This window comes from Scleropages formosus, chromosome 18, assembly GCF_900964775.1.
Source record: "Scleropages formosus chromosome 18, fSclFor1.1, whole genome shotgun sequence".
NCBI classification, from domain to species: Eukaryota; Metazoa; Chordata; class Actinopteri; order Osteoglossiformes; family Osteoglossidae; genus Scleropages; species Scleropages formosus.
Window position 1 is genome coordinate 5,172,710 of NC_041823.1, and position 18,919 is coordinate 5,191,628.

Sequence of the window (18,919 nt, forward strand, 5' to 3'; positions counted from 1 at the left end):
TAGAACATGAACAGTTACACCTTATGTGAACTTAAGAGATGCTGGGTGAAGTGAGTCTGGAAGAGGTGAGTTTTAAGACCCTTTGTAAATGTGGGCAGAGATTCAGCAGTTCTGAGTGAGAGGGGGAGGTCGTTCTCCCTGCTTTTGGCCCCTTTGTACGCGAGACAACCAAGCAGGCAGATGTGGAGGAGCGTAGTAGTCTGGTTGGGGTGTAGCAGATGATCAAGTCCTGTAGGTATCTGGGAGCAGTTCTGTTGATGCTTTTGTAGCCATAACCAGGGTCTTCAACTTGATCTGAGCAGTTATAGGAAGCCCGTGCAGAGAAACGAGTAGGGAAGCCACATGGGAACGTTTTGGGTAATCAAATACAAATAATATTCATTTGTTTTTCCATGTAAGCAAAGAAAAAAACAGCAATCCAGTAAAATTGTTTATTATAACTCATTAGCAATGTAAACAGGTTCATTTAATTAACGAAATGCAACCATATATGTACACATATTTTAATATGGGTCCAGAAATTTTGCTTAATTTTTCTTTTTAAACTATCATAAACTTGGAGGAGGCAGTTAATGGTAGTATTTATAATCCAAAAATCACCCCTTAAATGAGCACTGTATGCAAATACCCATTGGATTAATCGGACAACGATTTATTAACCTCTCTTCTAATAACCAGTGCCCAAACCAAACATTTCGCACTGTGATGGTTTCATGTCAGCGATCCAATACAGCTGAAGGGGAAAAGCATATTTTCAAAATAAAACCGCAGACATCCAACAAGTTTGCTCATAAACAACGGGGTCCAGGTCAAACTCCCAACAATTAGGTATTGGTGTGTTCAGCCAAAGGTAAGTTAAATTTTCGAATTCAGTCTACATTAAAATTTTTATTTTACATACGGTACATTCAGAGAACGCAATTCAGAGAAACGGAAAGACAAAGCAGGAGTTACATCAGATTTATGCCGTCCAACAGCGGCCCCAAGCGGACACGCGGCAGCTGGTTGTTCTGCTCTCTCTCGACATCTGCAGCAATGCGGCCTCCTGGGTGATTTCCCTGCAAAGCCCTCGACGTGCTCTGGAAGGTTCCGCAGCTCACGAGTGCGATCAGGGGCACGGGAGCCCAGAGAGGAGGAGGGAGAAGAAGGTGTGTCCCGGTGAGGGACCGGGGACCTCCGGCCTCTTTTCCCGGGGCTCACGGCTCCAGTCCCGCTCGTGGACGGAGGGCAAAACTGGGGTCCGAAAGCCCCCGCTGCGACAGGCCTTCACGGGTCGGGGACCTGCGGCCCCTGGCACTCCCTGCCGGAGCGACATTGACGGCTCACGGTGACATTTACATCAGCCGCCAGCCGCGTCAGCGACCGCGGTCCGAGGAGAAAAAACAGGAAGTCGAGGTGACCACAGGTATGCACCACATGTGTCATGTGGAAAACCCAGCGATATGAAATGCTCGCAAGTCCTGCCAAGTTCCCTCACCTGAGAAGCCATCATCCATGCCCATAACTGGTCTGATTATAACAGACCAGACCATCACTGGTTTGGTCTGTCACGCCGTCAGGGTGGGGGCACCTGACAGGAAGTTGGGCTTTCAACAATAGCAGGACTACTAAACCAAATTCTATCCTGCCCACTGTCGCCAACCCCCGGCAGACAAACCCACACACTTGTACATTTCGCAGGGTGGAAACAGCCTGATGACACATGGAAAACATTGCAGAAAAAATTTCATCACCTCTAACAGCGTATAATAAAGCGCATGCAGCGGGCTCTTTAACGGCCCCAAAAATGACAAAAAAAAAAAAAAAAAAAAAAAAATCACATCAGACCATCATCTGTTCACTTTTCTGTGTTAAACTGGAGCCCAGCACTGAGCAGGGTTCTTCACCTTGCCCCACCCACACACACACACACACACACACACACACACATTGTAGCAGGTTTCTTAAATCTAAGCAGCAATACTGGCCTTCTAGAGTCTCGCATGTAACATCACAAAAATATGGAAGATGAGTAGCGCGGCGACAAAGTAACGAGCGGTTGACGCTTAGTCGTGTTTCTTCAAGCCTTGCCATCGAGAGGTAACGTGCTATTTGTCGAGGTAATCTCACCATGATTTTACTTCCAGTGTTCGGGGTCAGGGATTCAAGCACAGTAAGTAGTCCTCTACTATTACGTGTATATCCACTGGAAAAATGTGTGTAAAAAAATAAGGAAAAAAAAGGAAATGAGACACTGAATGTGAAGTTCAAGGAATGAACCAAGGAAAAAAAAAAGAACTTCATACAAGCAACAGGTGCTATGGAGAAAAATGGAGAACTTTCCATGGGTGACATGAGTTCCCAATTAAAAGTGCGTTTGAGGAGGGCAGAGGTACGTGGGTGTGACGGTTGTTGTTGTTGTCGTCGTCGTCGTTTCAGTTCGACTTCCCTTTTAACAAACCAAGTAGGTTTTACTTCATGCGGGAAAATCAATGTCGACATAATAAAAAACATGCGCAGCAAAAGCGCTTAAACTGCGGAAAACAACAACCAAAAAAAAAACGTAAACACGGTATGAAAACGTTGAGTAGCCGGCTCACGCGAGCATTGGGTGGCGTGATGCGTCGAGAGTGGAAAACCCCCCCAGAAGAACAGAACCCGGGACTTGGAAGTGGCCCCCGCTGGTGAATTGTGAGGAAGTGTACGTGTAGCCAAGCCCCTCCCCGCTCCTTGGGCGAGGCCGACGCGGCATCTCTGCGGACCGCAGGGAGCCCGTGATCGTGACCGTGGCGCTGGCTCCGCTCCTGGGCTCTTGGTGGTTTCCGGTCAGAGTTGAGGTCCGTTGTGTCACGTTCTCGTACTTCGTGGGGGTTTGAGACTCTGCCACCAAAAAAGACCGTCGTCAGAGGGAGGAAAACAAACGGAAAACACACAAAGAAAAGAAGAAGCACTAATACTTAATATTCAACATGGCAAGCGCTGTCTTTTTCACGTACGATCAACGTTTCATAGAGCAAATACGTAAAAACATTACGAACTCCAAACTTGTTATCCATGGCAATAAATGAAAACAATTGCAGTAAGTTCTGTAATAAGTCCAGTCCTAATAACTTTAATAATTACATATATTAGACGTGATTCAGAAATCAGGTTTAATATACTTTTAAATAAAAAATTTTTTTATTGTAATAAGTTATAAGTCCACTTGCAATTGGTGCAATAATTACATATGTTGAGTGACTTTGGCTTTAATATATCAGATGTAGGAAAATGTAATTAAATGCAGATTGTTTCAAGGCCCCAAAAAACGAGAAGACTGCACAAGTCACTTGAACATGGCACTTTCCCCACCGTCCGCATATTTATTCACATGTTACTGTCTCTGGTGCTACACAGTAAATTGTCATTTGTAGTTTTCTTTGTACTCTATATTATTTGTAACACTTTTACTTCTGTCTGTATTGTATGTGGGGGTGCGGTGGCGCAGTGGGTTGGACCACAGTCCTGCTCTCCGGTGGGTCTGGGGTTTGAGTCCCGCTTGGGGTGCCTTGCGACGGACTGGCATCCCGTCCTGGGTGTGTCCCCTCCCCCTCCAGCCTTGCGCCCTGAGTTGCCGGGTTAGGCTCCGGTTCCCCGTCACCCCGTATGGGACAAGCGGTTCAGAAAATGTGTGTGTGTGTGTGTGTGTTTCAAGGCCGTTTCGAAAGCACTGAGCCACAGTGCGAACCACGAAGAGAAAGAGCGAGCGATCGCCGCATCTGCCGAGCGGTGAGACAGTGGAGGACTGTAGTTACCCATCGGTCAGCAAAGGTCACACAAGGGCACCTTTTCCCTTTCTGAGTTCTGTATGATCCACTCAATAGCGTCCCAACCCTGGAGTGACACAGAGGGGCAGGACACGGGGGTGGGGGAGTTACAAACACTCAGCATGGCCTAAAAACTCACACATGTCCCCACTAACTATCCTCATAAACCAATGACATGCTGGGATACCGAATGTTGGACTTTATTACCCAATACCCGTGTAACTAATGTAAGAACACCGAAATTCCAACAAAGTGACATGTGACAGCTGGTAGTTTAGTGGTTAGAGCTTCTGCCTTTGGATCCAAGGGGTCGCAGGGTCGAACTCCACCTCCAGCTGTAGTACCCTTTAGCAAGGTACCTACCCTAAATTGTTCCGGTAAAAATTACCCAGCTGTATAAATGCGGAAATAATTGTAAGGAGCTTAACGCTGAAAGTCACTTAGTGAACAGCGTCAGATGAGTGAATAAACGTAAACGTATCCTGAAAGGGGCTATGAAACCCCTGCAAAAATCAAGACCAAAACCATAAACACACCTAGTGTCTCTGTATCCAGATGAGGATCTAGTCTAACTGCCACCTTTCTGGGTTAAACAGGGACCGAAATACGGGAGAGATCAATACAACAGAGGTCATGAATGGAACGGTTTTGACCACTGCGGTCTCTGGACAGCTTGACCGTGTCGGTCCAGAAATCCCAGTCCACGGACGTCTGCCGTGGGTCAACAGCGAGGAGACATTCGGAGGAATCAAAAGCGGTTTGGAGAAGGAAGAAGCTCGTGATAACGAGCACGATACGCTCCAGTGAGTGCAGTACACTGCAATGAGTACAACACACACCGGTGAGTATGATACCGTACCCTGTGGAGTGTAAACTCCAGCGAGTACAATCCATTCCATTCTCAGCATTAATGGGTCATGGGTTTTAATTTAGCAATTCAAGCAACAAACAGATTTTCAGCTATTAATGGAATAGCTAGAGTAAAAACAAAGTAATTAGTTATTTGCATGTTAATGAATGCAATAAAGAGAAGCTAATGCAGCTACTGAAAAGAGAGAGAAGCATCTGCAGTGAATCTGATTACCAGCGTCGATCGGATTAAAACAGCGTGGTTTCTTAACGTCTCTAATGTGCTTCCCACATTTGTGCGCGGTTTGAGTAGGTCAGTTCTTCACGTGCTGCTGACCCAAAATGTGGTCCATATCGTTGCCCCGGGAAACGGAGAAACATCACCAGGGACTGAAGATCATACCTTCCTGGCGTTGGCCGACATGGTGAGAGCCATCAGGCCCTCCAGGTAGCTGCTGAGGCTGACGCCCTTCACGGTGATGATGGCCTCTTGGGTCAACACAGTGCTGAGTGCGGAGAGGAAAACAGAGTATAGCCACCATGGTATCAGTGAGGTAAAGGTGTGACACACCCATTTATTCTTTGAAGGAGACTGGTGATATGACAGCACTGGCACGCTACTCACACATCTGGATTTTCAGGGTGGGGCCTATAAACGAGTCTCTCGTCGACTGACACCAAATTGGTCAGCGTTATCTGTAAAAGACAGGCACACTTCAGTTTTGGACCCATGTTGGAGTCAAACCTATTAAGAAGTCTCTTATATCAGCAATTAAAATCATGGAAATATAGGGTGTGAGATAGGGTACACCCTGGACAGGACAATCGCATATACGTGCACACACTATGGGAAGTTCAGAGTCACCACTCTACCTAAAACACATGTCTGTGGACTGTGTGAGGAAACCAGAGCAACCAGAGTAAACACACAAACACAGGGAAGAATTGCAAAGTTCACGCAGGCTGACTGAGGTTCGAACCCACATCTGAACACACCGCCCACACATGCCATTGTGTCGAGCAAGAACAACGGAATAAAACAGACAAAAAAGGGAAATATTAGCAACAGACTGTAAATGATGAGAGGGGTGGGGGGGGAGACAGAAAGATGGACCATCTAAGCGTATTATGTATTGGTGATTTCTAACATGTGGGTCTTAAGTCTGGATCTAAAGGAGTCCAGTGTAGTTCTGACACTCTGGGCTTGGTATTCAATTGGATTTTTCTGGTTAAAAGGCAAAAAATCTGGCATGACTGATGAAAAATGATGAAGCTTTTGTGTCTCAGGAATTCAGTTCTCCAGTTAAATTAAAGGTACTTAAGAGTTTATTATAATTCTCTGAATTTTCTTTACATCTTTCGGTGCAAAATACGGCCTTCATTTAAGAGAAGCTCGACCCTGAACTCCCAACCACAGAGAGACAAATGGTAAACTATACCACTACAGCTGAAGGTAGAACGACAGTGGCAGCACAAATCTATACTTACATTGGTGGAACAGAGCTCCATTTTCTTCTCGTCTGGATCCACGATGGAGTGCTCCTTAATGTACGTCAATGTCCTGTTTGTTCCCAAAATCTAAAAAAATGACACATATACCATAAACCGGGCAGACTGATGAAAATGTTGAGAAATAATTCTTCTTCATCATGTTTTTTTTCAGCTGTCAGTTTTTATTTTTGAATGTGTGAGTGAGTGAGCATAGATTATTATTATTATCATCATCACTGAGAAGTAGTGCTCTAAACATATGCAATCTTCTGGAAGCATGCTCAACTTGGCAAAGTTTCACGGACTCCGGTTCCAACCATGCATCACAGCACCAGATTTAATTAACTGGTGGGCCGCCTGGGTTCGAGAGGGGAGCGACTGAGATAAATCAGCTGGAAGAGGGGCGTGGATAGAACCGAAACCTACAGATTACATGGCCACGAATGCTGATCAAGAATCCTCGTGGACCAGCTCTCTGTGTCGGGAACATCGGCACCACTAAGCAGCAAACTGTCTGCAACATTCCTGAGTCTGAGATGCTCCTTCATGTTACTGTAGACTAATGTGGAAATGATATTGAACCAAAGCTAGGTTCCTCGGCACTCATGTGATCCCGCGTCTCGTTTCAGCCCGAGGACGGGGTGTGGAAGCCGGGGGACGTGTGGACTGACCGCTCGGACGATGCCCGGCAGACCCCACTCGGTGCTGAGGAGGCGATGGCTATGCAGGCGACCGTGGGTATCCAGGTTCCGGTCGAGGACGTCCACACCCACCACGCTGGGGTTCATGGGGTTCGGGTACTTCCTCATGGCCGCCTTGATCACCGTCTCCCAGGGGTAGCTGCGTACGCGCACACAAGCAAACAAACATCAGAGCAGGTTGGAAATGACCACCCATCACACACTGCTGTCTATGATGAAACACACTGATTTCACCATATACAGAGAGGGGAATTTCCCAACCAGGACCTCGTTTTTCATTTCTGTTTCACTGTAACATTCTATAAGTGCTGAAGACGGCAACACCAAAGAAGTGGGGCATTCTTTGGTGGTGCAAAAAGAAAAAAACTAATTACAGCACTTAAAATGCATATAAAAACCAAATAACAGCTGGTTTTAGTTGCGCAATAAAGGTTTAACTGCTCCCCGGCTGGACAGCGTTTTCATCTCATGCCCTTCATTGGAAGGTTGTCGACGTCCTCCACCAAAACTCATGTCAGTTCCCAGTTCTTGCATGAATGCGCAGACGTCATGCAATCATGATGGTGATAATTTTACAATGCATTAGAATGATGAAGTTATTTTGTGCAAAAATCAGTTGAACAAGGCAAAACATTTTTTGGCCTGGAATTTACATTCAGATAAAACCAAGTTTTAAAAACTCTGCTAGATCCTATCAACATTTTATTTCCATTTTAGCTTTATTGTTACTCAAGGTGATGCCATATTTTTAGCTGGGACTCCTTAATACCCCCAGCGTAGACAAAGAGCATATTGCCTGTATGATTTGTAGTATCTGATGTCACCAAGAGCAGCAAGAGCCCCACTGTTACTACTGTACTGTAACTGTATTTGCCCTTCAAGCTAAGAGTAAGATGCCCCCCTGCACTGCTTTTATTGCAGCATGGAAAAGCACTGGAAATATGAAAGAAAAATGCATCATATACTCTCTACCCACGTTGAGCAACACGATCATGCGTAACGGGGAAAAACGTGCGCTCCGAAACTGTGCGACCATATATTTAAGAAGGATGCGCGGCGGGCAGCTCGTGCACAGCTCGCTATGTCTTTATATTGCAGGAGGAGGAGGCAGCACGCGCCGCCTTTGATCTCCTTTTTTTTTATCATCTTCTCCTTCATTCATTTGTGACTCATGAAATGCAGCTCCGCAATGTGCAACCAAGAGTGCGATGCGACTTACGTGGACGGAGGGGATACATAAATAAAACGTTTTACTTTATTTGTCAAATTAATGCCCCAGCAGTGCAGCTCGTGCCGTGAACGAACGCGCAGTAGTGATTGAATGAGCGCAATGATGACCGGCTGCTGCTTCTCGGTTCTCCGGCTCGCCGCCGCGTCCGCGGTGCGGAACGATCACGAAACACCCGGGCCGGCGATCGCGTGCTGGTCGCGTGCCTCCGGGTACCTGAAGATGTGCTCCGTGCTCCAGATCTTCATCTCCTCACTCTTCAGCATCCACCTTCTCCCACACCAACACCCCCGGCTTCCCCGGCGTCCCCTGCGGTCACATTGCTCACGCCACGGCCACAAGCGCGGGCTTAAGCCCGCCCCGCGCGATGACGCCGCACGGCCGCGAGATTCTGGGTTCCGAACCCCCGCGATGGGAGAGTTCGAGGGCGTCACAGTTGCGCTCAGCAGAGGCGCAATACTCAATAAGCTCCTTCGGGGCGCGATGTTTTACTGTGTCCTACTTCTCATTCTTCTCCACACCACCGCTATATCACTTTATGGTCATTCGGTCGGTGACTGAGTGATTGCATCATCTGCTTTGATGCAAACACTTGGCATCTCTGCACAAAAATGCAAAACCGTGACAGAAAGTGTGTGTGTTTTACTGCAAACATAAAACATAATAGAGGCAGAGTCATATTTAACTAGCAGAGGTGCAATCGTCTCCAATCAAAATGACATTGCGTTTCCGTAATAAAACTCACCAAATCAGTAAAACTGGGGAATGTCTTGTTCTGTCCCATAATAATGTACAATCTGTACGTTTTAACAACGTTATTCTTATGTAAGGCAATTAAGAAGAGCTTATATAAAGACTTACAAATACTTGCTTGAACAAAATGCATATATTTAGCGTTGTTACCGGGACGCGAAACAAGTCTGTATCTGTCTTAGAAAGCATGAATATTTTCTTAAGAAAACGCGTCTTTTTACAAACAAATTGTGAAAATGCTTTATAATTATATGTTGTTACGTACATCTTTTCAGTAAGACACAGTGTGACCACGGGACCTCCAATACTGAGCCATCCTGACCTAAGACAGGATTTGTACAACACCGGAAGGGTTATTGATATTCAAAATACATATTATTGAATTACGCACAAAAAATCACAGCCTTACACCAGTAACATAACAGCGCTCGGCTTTTCCAGCTTACAGACTTGATACCCACCACCTTCACTTGTTCTACTTTTGGGTTGGAGGGAAATTCTCACTGAAACCGCATCTTCGATGTGCGCATGCGCACAAACTGTTTCCCCCACACCGACAATAAGACAGAAACTTCGATAATATTTCATCATAGTCGAACCCATCACTGGCAATGCAACAACATCAATGAAAAATACAATCACACTGTTAGTGGACAGGTGTTCTCGCTAAATCGACTTCTGTCAAGTGCCGAAATCGGACTGGGAATAGGTAAGTTTGCTGGGGAAAATGAAAATGTTTAAGCTGTTATATGTGTGTGTGTGTATATATATAAACATGTTATATATATAATGGAGACGAGTCAGGTAAGCTACGCTAATTATGTATTTCCCGAGTTGCATCATTTCTTATATTCATTAACTCTGTGCCACTGTGGCAGTAACACTTCTTGAATTAAATCGGTTTCAAAATCTTTTGGTGCTCGAACAAAATAAAAAATTAAACGAAAAGACAACATAAAAATATACTAAATATAAACAGAAAGACAACATGGAAAAAGTTGAAATTGATTATATTATTTTAATGCATTTTTTAATTTATGCAGCTACTCGTGTGATAGTGGAAAGAAACTAACTGTACTTAAGAATCATCTTTTGTTATTTCAGTAAACACCAGTGTCTGTATATTTGTATTATTTCATTTAACACAGTGCTGAAGTTTTTATTGTTTGATGTACTTGTTATTCAGTATAAGTGTTACCTGTAGATACTGTGCACCTTTTATTACAGCAAATAACAGAGATTAATATTTTTAAAAATGTGTTGCAACTTGTTATACCTGCAGAGGTGTTATGTGGGTGACATTTAGGGAAGTGCACATGGAAAGCAGCAGAATAAGCAGTACAGAGTCTAAATATCAAAGAATTTGCGGCACAGTTGTGAAATAAAGTCCTTGTGTTTAAGTAAAATGCTAAACAGCTGCTACTGTCAGTTCTGTTTGACGCCCATAGCTGGGCGAGTTCGAGGACATCAGAGATGCGCGACAACTGCTCCGCCCAATCACAGTGCAGTTGTCGGTTTTAAAAGGAATTAAACACCTTCGCGTTATATCCGAGCTGGATTCGACGTGTTTTTTCTTCAGACAAAGATGAAATTTCATCTGTTATCGTGGTTTACTTTTATGCGGGAACAGTGTATGCAAAGCCCAGGATTGTTTACTGTAACTGTTCCAGCCGAAGAAGAGTAAATGAATCAGCATCGTCCACACATGATGATGTCATTGATGTGGCTGTTATTCACCTATTAGCTGATGCTTTTATTGGTGCATAATCAATTTTACGATTATTTAGTTTACTAGTAACACTGACTGACTGTATCCTCAGGTAACTACTACTGCTGCTGCGGGATTCGAACAGCTCTACAGAATCCTACCGCTGCACAGTTGTTTCTCGCTCCACGTTCGGGGTCCCGATCACGTGGTGTAAGAAAGCACACATTCTTAGAAAGTGTCCCGACAGTTTCTGTCTATTCCGAACACAAACAACCTCATCGCTTTGCGCAATCCGTGACTCTCCAGCGCAGCCGATGACAAAAGGCGGGAATTTGGCGGAGGCGCCCCGGTCGGGAGTGCGCATGCGCGGCACACGGAGCTGGGAAGGAAGGAAGGGGGCGGGGTTTCTGCTTTTCGGCGAGATCGAAAAACGAAGCGCGAGCGGCGGAGTCGCGGAGTCCCGGATGGCAGGTGGTGCTGGTGTCGCGATGGGGAACGAGCGCAGATACGGCGAGTGCGCGGCCTCGCAGGGGGACCAGAGGTCCGCGGTGTTCGGTAAGAGAGCAGCCCCGCAGGGGTGAGGGGTGAGGGGTGGGGAGCGGGTTCTTGGGATCCTGTGCGCTGCTTTTCTGTGGCCCTCTAAATAGGATTTTTACCCGAAGAAGGTTGTTGGTTCGAATCCCATTCCCGCTGTTTCACCCTCGATCAAGGTACCTATCCCGAACTGATTGCAGTACAAGACCCTGCTGTATAACCGAGTACCGGTTGAGCTGTTCTTCTGACATTGCAAGATCCCCGAAACGAAGGCGTCAAACTTTGTTTTAATGGAAAAGGAAAATTAAAATGTGTCAGGGAGCAACAAGGAGCTCAAATACTGCCTTAAGGGCTCTGATCTTCGGGAACTGGGAAAATAACGACATGATGAACTACTGACATATGAATTACAAATTAAACTTGACTTATTTTGCTTTGAAATTTCCTGTTCAGCCTCAAATATATCAGTACATACCTACTTAAATTTTAAAAAGTATTTTTTTATTTCTTTCTTTTCCAAAATATGCTTTTATTGCAGTTTTATTATTTTAAGGTAATTTTATTTTTAGTGACTCTAAATGGCTCATTGTAATAATTTACAATGTGACAGTTATATGTCTTTCTGTTCTTCTGTTTTACCCTTGTCCCGGTGCAGTGAAAACCTTGCAAAGTCACCAGGCTGTTCTGAGCAAATCCATGTCGTCCTGCCTGGTTGATGTCATATGCAGCCACCTGTCCAGCAAGCGGACGGTGAGCGAATTCGAGGGCCAGGTGGTGAGGTCGCAGCCCACGGACCTCCAGAAGGCCTCGCAGCTCCTGCAGATGGTGCTGCGGAAGGGCTCCGAAGTGTGCCAGCAGTTCTACCAAGCGCTGGAGCGCTTCGACCCCCGGCTCTTTGAGAAGGTCACAGGTTCCCCAGGTGAGGCGCATCTCCCGTGTCCCAGACGCAGCCACGTTGGGTCCTTTTCGCAAATATTGAAATAAACGATGGCCTTTGTTTACTGCAGCGACGTGTGCAGCTGCGGAGACGCCGTGCCCAGTGCAACACACACTTCGAACATGTAAGTGATCTCTGAATTTAGGAACTAATTGTGCAGGTAAACGCATGTTCTGAAATGAAACCGAGCACCAGGTGACAGTGTTCACCAACTTTTTCGGGGGCACATGAATTTATCAAATATGGAACAGAAATAAACATGATTATTTAATAGAAATTGGGGACAGCTGGTAGCGTAGTGGTTAGAGCTTTGGATCCGAAAGGTTGCGGGTTTGATCCCCACCTCCAGCTGTAGTACCCTTGAGCAAGGTACTTATCCTAAATTACTCCAGTAGAATTATCAAGGTGTATAAATGGGTAAATAATTGTAAGCTTTTAATAACTGTATTTTTAAGTTGCTTTGGAGAAAAGCGTCAGATAAATTTAATGTAAATTGAATGCAGCAAAGTGCCTCCTTTCAGGTACTGTAAAAATACATAAATTTCAGGATGTTTTCTAGACACTGATTTTAAGTGTTAACGTATTTTCATAGGCAAGCGTTTTGGTGCCTACAAGTAGAGTAAAATGATATAATAAAATTCTGCTTATTTGCAACTGGGGGCAACAGGTGGCGTAGTAGTTAGAGCATTCTCCATATACCTTTGGGCAGGGTACCTACTTACCCTGAATTGCTCTAGTGAAATATACTCTGCCGTCCAAATGGGTTAATAGTTACAAGTTTATCATCTAACACTGTAGGTCACCTTGGATGCAGGTATCGGCTAAATAAAGGTCAATACTGATATAGTTATGTTGATATGTAAGACATTTTAGAGGTGCTTTGGCCCTTTAAGGTGAGGCTTATTGTAAACCTTGTAAAGGAAGGTGTCTTCAGCTGGGATCTGTTTGCTTTCGGAATTCCCCAAATCCAACTTCCCAGAATTCAACGTGGGGGAAAAGAAGTAATGAAGGCATCATCACCCCACCCCCGTGTGTTTTTTCAACAGACGCTCAAGGAGCAGTTCCGACGTACATCGTCAACATTCACAACTCCACCCTGACCAACTGCATCATCGGGAACAACAACGGACAGAGCGTGAGCAGGGATCAGCAGTGTCCGCCCCCTCAAGGCGCCGAGCCGCCAGGTTCTGGTAAGAACGGTTGTGTTCATTTACTGGCCCCAGAGTACCTGTTCGGCCATCTCTGTGGACGTCACGGCTGTGGTCGTCTCGCATCACGAGTAGTCTGCCGACCACATGGGTGCTGCTGTCAGTCCATATTTGCATTTACACTTATTCTTTCAGGTGATCCTTTTCAGCCAATGTATTTTTCATGGATCAGTGTAACACACACACATACGCAAAGTGTAGGTAGTTTACAGTCACCAACCCTCCAGAAACACATGCCTTTGGACTGTGGGAGGAAACCAGAGCACCCAGAGGAACCCCACGCAGACTCCCCACAGACTGAGATGGATTCAAACCCATGTCAGCAACAGCTCGAGAGCTGTGAGGCACCAGCACCACCTGCTGCACCGCTGTGCCGCCCAACACAATACTTCTTCTCTACTGTCAACCCACTGCCACTTGTCCACCTTTTTGAGCTCACTTCTGTCCTCCTAAATGAATATTAAAGCTCTTTCCATAAATCAGGCACACATGGTTTCTTCATAATGAGATTTTGTTAAATTTGTAAGTCACCGCGGTGAATAAGGTGTGTGGGCTGATAACACTACATAGAGTTCATTGGAAGTTGCTTTGGAGAAAAGTGTCTGCTAAGTAAATAAATGTAAAAGTAATGTACATACACTTTTCACTGGTGCAGTAATGTAAGTCCGCTTGCTGGGACACCAGTTTGTTTTAGCATTCAGCATTCAGGTAACGGCTTTGGTCAGGAAACGAGGCGCCGCGTCCATCCGGCTCTTCCGCAGCAGTGACTCTTCTTTTCCTTGTTGCTCCCGAAGCGGAAGAGGACGCGAGGGGCACCTGCACGTGCGGCCACACGGGGGCAGAGCAGGTCGTCACGGCGCCCCCCAGCCTGCTCGTGCACAGTTCCAACCTGGAGTACGTTATCATTGGGGACAGCAACAGCCTTGCGGTGGAGGAACGGCAGGGCCCTGATGAGCTGGAGCAGTAACCAGGATGGTCTCGCATGATGGCGACTCCTGCCTTTGTGACACAGGGTGGCATCTCGGGGTCCAGACAGCGCGTGGTGCCGGCCTCAGCTCTCGCGGCGCGCAGTTATTGACCGAACGTTGGGTCCCTGGAGGTGCGTTCTGCGATATGTCTCCAGGGAAGTCCTCCTCTGCACCTGGTGGACTTGGCCACGGAACTGGGACAAGCAAGCGGGGGAGCAGATCAATGTATCGAGCCAGGAAATGGCACTATTTTCTCAGATTTTTCGGAATGTGTTTTCATAAATATAATGTGAAATGTTTAAAAGGTGGTTGAAATATAAAAAGTAATTTATGTGTCAAAGGCCTGTGAGTTCAGTCGATTATCTGGGCTTTACGTGCAACACTGGATTATTACCAATGAGTAAATGTGTTAATATGTTGTATGTTGAAAGGAGTGGGACAGCAGGGGCCCTTAGGACAAAACCACCGACATCGACACTGAGCAGATCAGCGGAGTGGTGTGTATTGATTAGAAAAGCGACAGGAGTGTGTAGTGAAAGCAGCCATTGACTGATGGTCCTTTACAGCTTTCAGTGGGCTCTCATTTCTCCAAATTCCCAGTCCCGTTTCTCCATTCCTAGAACAGCGCATCCCATCATACTGCCTTTGCGGCCCTTCCTCTACCCTGCTCATTATGCATTTCCTAATTTTCTCCTTCATCCTCGTGCTTTTTCCATCAATGAGCTATGTCTTCACTGGCAGTTTGCTTCCTCTAACTTGTACTGATGTCACACTGCTGTGATTTCAGAGCGTGCGTCCCGGATATTGCATTCCTCCTATTTTTAGAAATGTGTGCATCGGTTAAAGACGCAGCATCTTCATCGTGCTGTACGATACAGTATTCCCCTCATTACCGTTTTCTCTCTCCACGCTTATAACACAACATAACAAAATTTTTCAAAGTGCAAATGTCTATTTTTGTGTTCATTGTGATCAGTTAAAGTTTACTGATTAGAGAAATACCACTAATTCTTCTAGAGTGTCAGTTCTAGTTTGTTACTTTGCAGCCATTGGTAGATTCTAGAAGACATCTGAACATTCTAGAAAATACCAAAACATTCTAGAAAGTATCAGATCCGGAAAGGTATTAGAATATTCGGTGCTTGGAACCCGGTCCTAAAATGTGACAAAATTTTCTGATTTCAGGAATGTGGAATATTTTGCTAAAAACTAACGTACAGTATGAAATATTATGCCAAATGTACGTACGTTTAACAAAGCTTAATGGAAAATGCAAAAAAAAAAAAAAAAAATCAACATAATAAAATTTTTGTTCCATTGTGTAATTATAATAATTTTAAACAGCAAAATTTAAAGAGAAATTTGCATTATTAATTGACACACCGTGAGGGGAATAAAACTTACAGCAAAGCAACTGAACCACACAGTATTATTAACCTTCGTTTAGCTGATGCTTCAAACACCATTTTACCCATTTAGGAAGTTGGGAAATTTTACAATTTCAACTCAGGAAAACTGCCCTTCGCAGGGGTATTATAGCAGGGATTTGAACCGGGAACCTCCTGATAACAAGATGGTGGTGCTAACCGACATATCACCTTTTTCTTCCATATGTACATCTGTGCAATAAAGGTTTTAATGAAATAACCTTTTGAAAAGCTTACAGTATCTAAGTGCATGAAGCACCTCTTTCGAATTGTGCAATTCCTTCTTGTGCATCTTTGGAAGGAGTCCTGCCCACCTCCCCTCTTCCCCTTCGCCCATGCATATATGATGTCCTCATGTTTTTCCTGTTGTGTCCGTGGATCTTTAACGTTCTGTGTCTTTTTTCTTAATCTCACTTTATCTCCACTTATGCTTTGTTAAAAATTAGAAATACTAAAAAACTGCTATGTATTTATTATATAAGTTATTAGAAAGTGATGTATTTATATAAAAGTTAAAATGCGAGGATGCCTCCAACTTGGCTGACCGGCCTTTGAGTCACACCAGACTCTGGGTGTTTTTTACCTGTACAGTTTTATACAGTTCTTGGAAGGGCTCTGGAGTTGGTACAAAAAACCTTTGACTCCGACTCCAGTAACCCAATAATTGCTTCCGAAGTTCTGACTCCACAGCACTGCCCAAAAGTCACACAGTATTTTGGGGGTTGACTTAACCAGCCAATGTCGGCCTAAACCTGTATTACCCTTGTAATTTTTGGGGGTCAACTTATACGCCGGATCGACTTATACTCCAGCGTATCCCGTACGTTTAGTCGGAGTTTGTACATTTTTACCGACTCCTGTACCCCAATAATTACTCTGACACCACAGCACTGGTTCTTAGCCGGACAATTGGGTATGTTGGTGTAATTTACACTGGCTGTTGATTAAAAATAATAAAAAGGCATGAACAAAAAGGTCATGCGTCACATGCACTGCATCTGTAGTCTTCATTATTTTGTTTTCTAAAAAAAAGGTTAGCTTTTTCTTCAGCTAGATGTCACTGTCAGCACAAGTGCTGCTTCATCACAGTGACAGACTGGTGCTCTTTTTCAGGTTTGAGCAGGAAGTCTGTGGACAGCAATGTTTGTGGGCTCAGAAAAGTCACGTGTCCATTTGTCAGCTCTGAAAAAGTGCTGTCCTGAAGTGTCACAAAGGGCAAGGTGGTCAGAACACCCCGGTACCATATTCTTCCTGTTTCTTTTGCTGCCATTCTTCCGGTGGGCCCTAATTGGCTGTAGGAAATGTCAATCAAGGGTTTTTAACCCTCATTGGTCAGCAAAAATGTCATTCTTACAACCTGGGCCATCATTGGGCACCAGAAATGTTACTCACTTCCTGACAGGTTTCCTGCCTGCAGGACTTTTTCTATCCCCATCCCTTGTTTAATGATATCAGTCATTTTAATATGTTTTTTAAAACATATGTGGTTTTACATATATTTTTATACACTAACAGTTCTTTTGTTCATGGCGCAATATTAATTCAAAATAACACAATTCAATGCAGAAGACCAACAAAGGAGGGACAGCTGACAGCAGCCTATAGTGGTCACAGCTGTTGCTTTTGGTTCCAAGAGGTGCAGGTTCAGATCTCACCTCCTACTGTAGTACTCTTGAGTGACATACTTTGAAATGCTCCAGTAAACTTACAGAGCTGTGTAAATAAGAAAATGACTGTAGATCGATTAACATTGTACAGTGCGTCTTGAAACGATGTGAACCCTACAGGGATGCTCATTATTCTTACATAAGACAAACTAATAAAATTTAAATTTTAAACTTATGAAATGAGAGGCTGAAATGAGTTTTCTCTGCAGGGTGGTGGGACTCGCTCTCCGTGACAGAATGAGGGGTTCGGCCATCTGGGAGGAACTCAGAGTAGAGCCGCTACTCCTCCACATTGAGAGGAGCCAGTTGAGGTGGTTCGGGCATCTGGTAAGGAGGCCCCCTGGGCGCCTCCCTTTGGAGGTATACCAGCTACGGCCAACTGGGGTGAGACCCTGAGGTCGGCCCAGGACCCGCTGAAGGGATTATATCTCCCGGTTGGCTTGGGAGCGGCTGGGGATCTCCCGGGTTGAGCTGGAGGAAGTCGAGAGGGACAGAGATGTCTCGGCTGCTCTGCTCTCCCTATTGCCATCGCGATTCTGGTAGGACAAGTGGGCAAGACGATGGATGGATGGATGGATGGACTTATAAAATGAATAAATGACTGTGATTTACATGCCTGATTCTGCTCACCTACTTGGTTTAGCCAAAGCAACTCGGGCTTCACTTATTTTTACACCTGCACTACTTGTGTGTTTCTATAACACACATGATTTCCTCTAAATCAACATATGGAATTAGTGATTACACACCTGTCATGTCACATGAGAAACACTGATTCTCATTACACATCCATTTTGTGGTAAAACTATGGGACAGGAAGGGATCGCAAACTTTCCAGCATCACTGTAGGTCACTTTGGAGAAAAGTGTCAGCAAAAGAGGGGGTGCGGTGGCGCAGTGGGTTGGACCTTATCCTGTTTTCTAGTGGGTCTGGGGTTTGAGTCCCGCTTGGGGAGCCTTGCGACGGACTGGAGTCCCGTCCTGGGTGTGTCCCCTCCCCCTCCAGCCTTACGCCCTGCGTTGCCGGGTAGGTTCTGGCTCCCCGTATGGGACAAGCGGTTCAGAAAGTGTGTGTGTGTGACCAAAAGAAACAATTGTAATGTAAATATAGTCAGTAACTAGAAAAAACAGGTGGTCAGTATGAAAACCAAAATCAGCAGGAATAAAGATTAAATGGAGATCCATAGCAGAGAGTTTTTCTAATTTCCGAGGTAAGAAATTCCATCAATAAATCTTTTATAAATTTCAATGCTAGAATGACTTTTGTCGAGGAACTGAAGTTGGTATACACTAAAGGCTCCATTTAATTACCTGAGAAATATGCGGCTTTTACTGCCTAAATGAACTCTGGGAAATGGTGGGAAATTTTGGCAAAATGTGTGCGACTCCCACTGCAAACAGATCCCCGTTAGTGACTGAAGGACATCCTGGACTGATGTCAGAAATACCAAATGAGGGTCAAAGGCATTTTTATTCAGCACCTATGACATCATTGGCTGATTTCATGCTTTCCACCGCAGTGAGTTGGGAGGTCGGAAAAAAAACAGTAGCGGTGTGTAGAGAAAATCAATCAGTTATCAATAACCTCCTGTCCAGTGCAAGGTCACGGCAGTCCAAATTCTGTCCTGAAAACACAGGGTATGAGGGAAGGGACACCCTGGGTG

The 18,919-nt window shown here is 44.9% G+C and overlaps 2 protein-coding genes across 5 annotated transcripts; one reads left to right on the forward strand and one right to left on the reverse strand.

Moving 5' to 3' along the window:
- Positions 1-515: 515 nt before the first annotated feature.
- prelid3a (PRELI domain containing 3A) lies at positions 516-10,823 on the reverse strand. Of its 4 annotated transcripts, none has more exons than XM_018762692.1 (7): positions 10,677-10,823; positions 6,797-6,965; positions 6,123-6,212; positions 5,260-5,330; positions 5,038-5,140; positions 3,774-3,852; positions 2,519-2,859 (listed from the first exon to the last, which is right to left on the reverse strand). In XM_018762692.1, exons 1-6 carry the CDS (start codon positions 10,739-10,741, stop codon positions 3,781-3,783), a joined length of 570 nt encoding a protein of 189 aa, XP_018618208.1. In that variant the 5' UTR covers positions 10,742-10,823; the 3' UTR covers positions 2,519-2,859; positions 3,774-3,780. The 4 variants fall into 4 exon arrangements, with proteins under 4 accessions (XP_018618210.1, XP_018618208.1, XP_018618211.1 ...); XM_018762695.1 differs by lacking the exon at positions 10,677-10,823 and adding an exon at positions 9,269-9,337; XM_018762693.1 differs by lacking the exon at positions 10,677-10,823 and adding an exon at positions 8,271-8,462.
- Positions 10,824-10,945: 122 nt separating this feature from the next.
- On the forward strand, positions 10,946-15,076 carry LOC108940477 (uncharacterized). Its single transcript, XM_018762691.2, has 5 exons — positions 10,946-11,070; positions 11,705-11,968; positions 12,057-12,110; positions 13,033-13,176; positions 13,989-15,076. The coding sequence occupies exons 1-5, from the start codon at positions 10,980-10,982 to the stop codon at positions 14,159-14,161; spliced, it is 726 nt and encodes a 241-aa protein (XP_018618207.2). The 5' UTR covers positions 10,946-10,979; the 3' UTR covers positions 14,162-15,076.
- Positions 15,077-18,919: the final 3,843 nt, after the last annotated feature.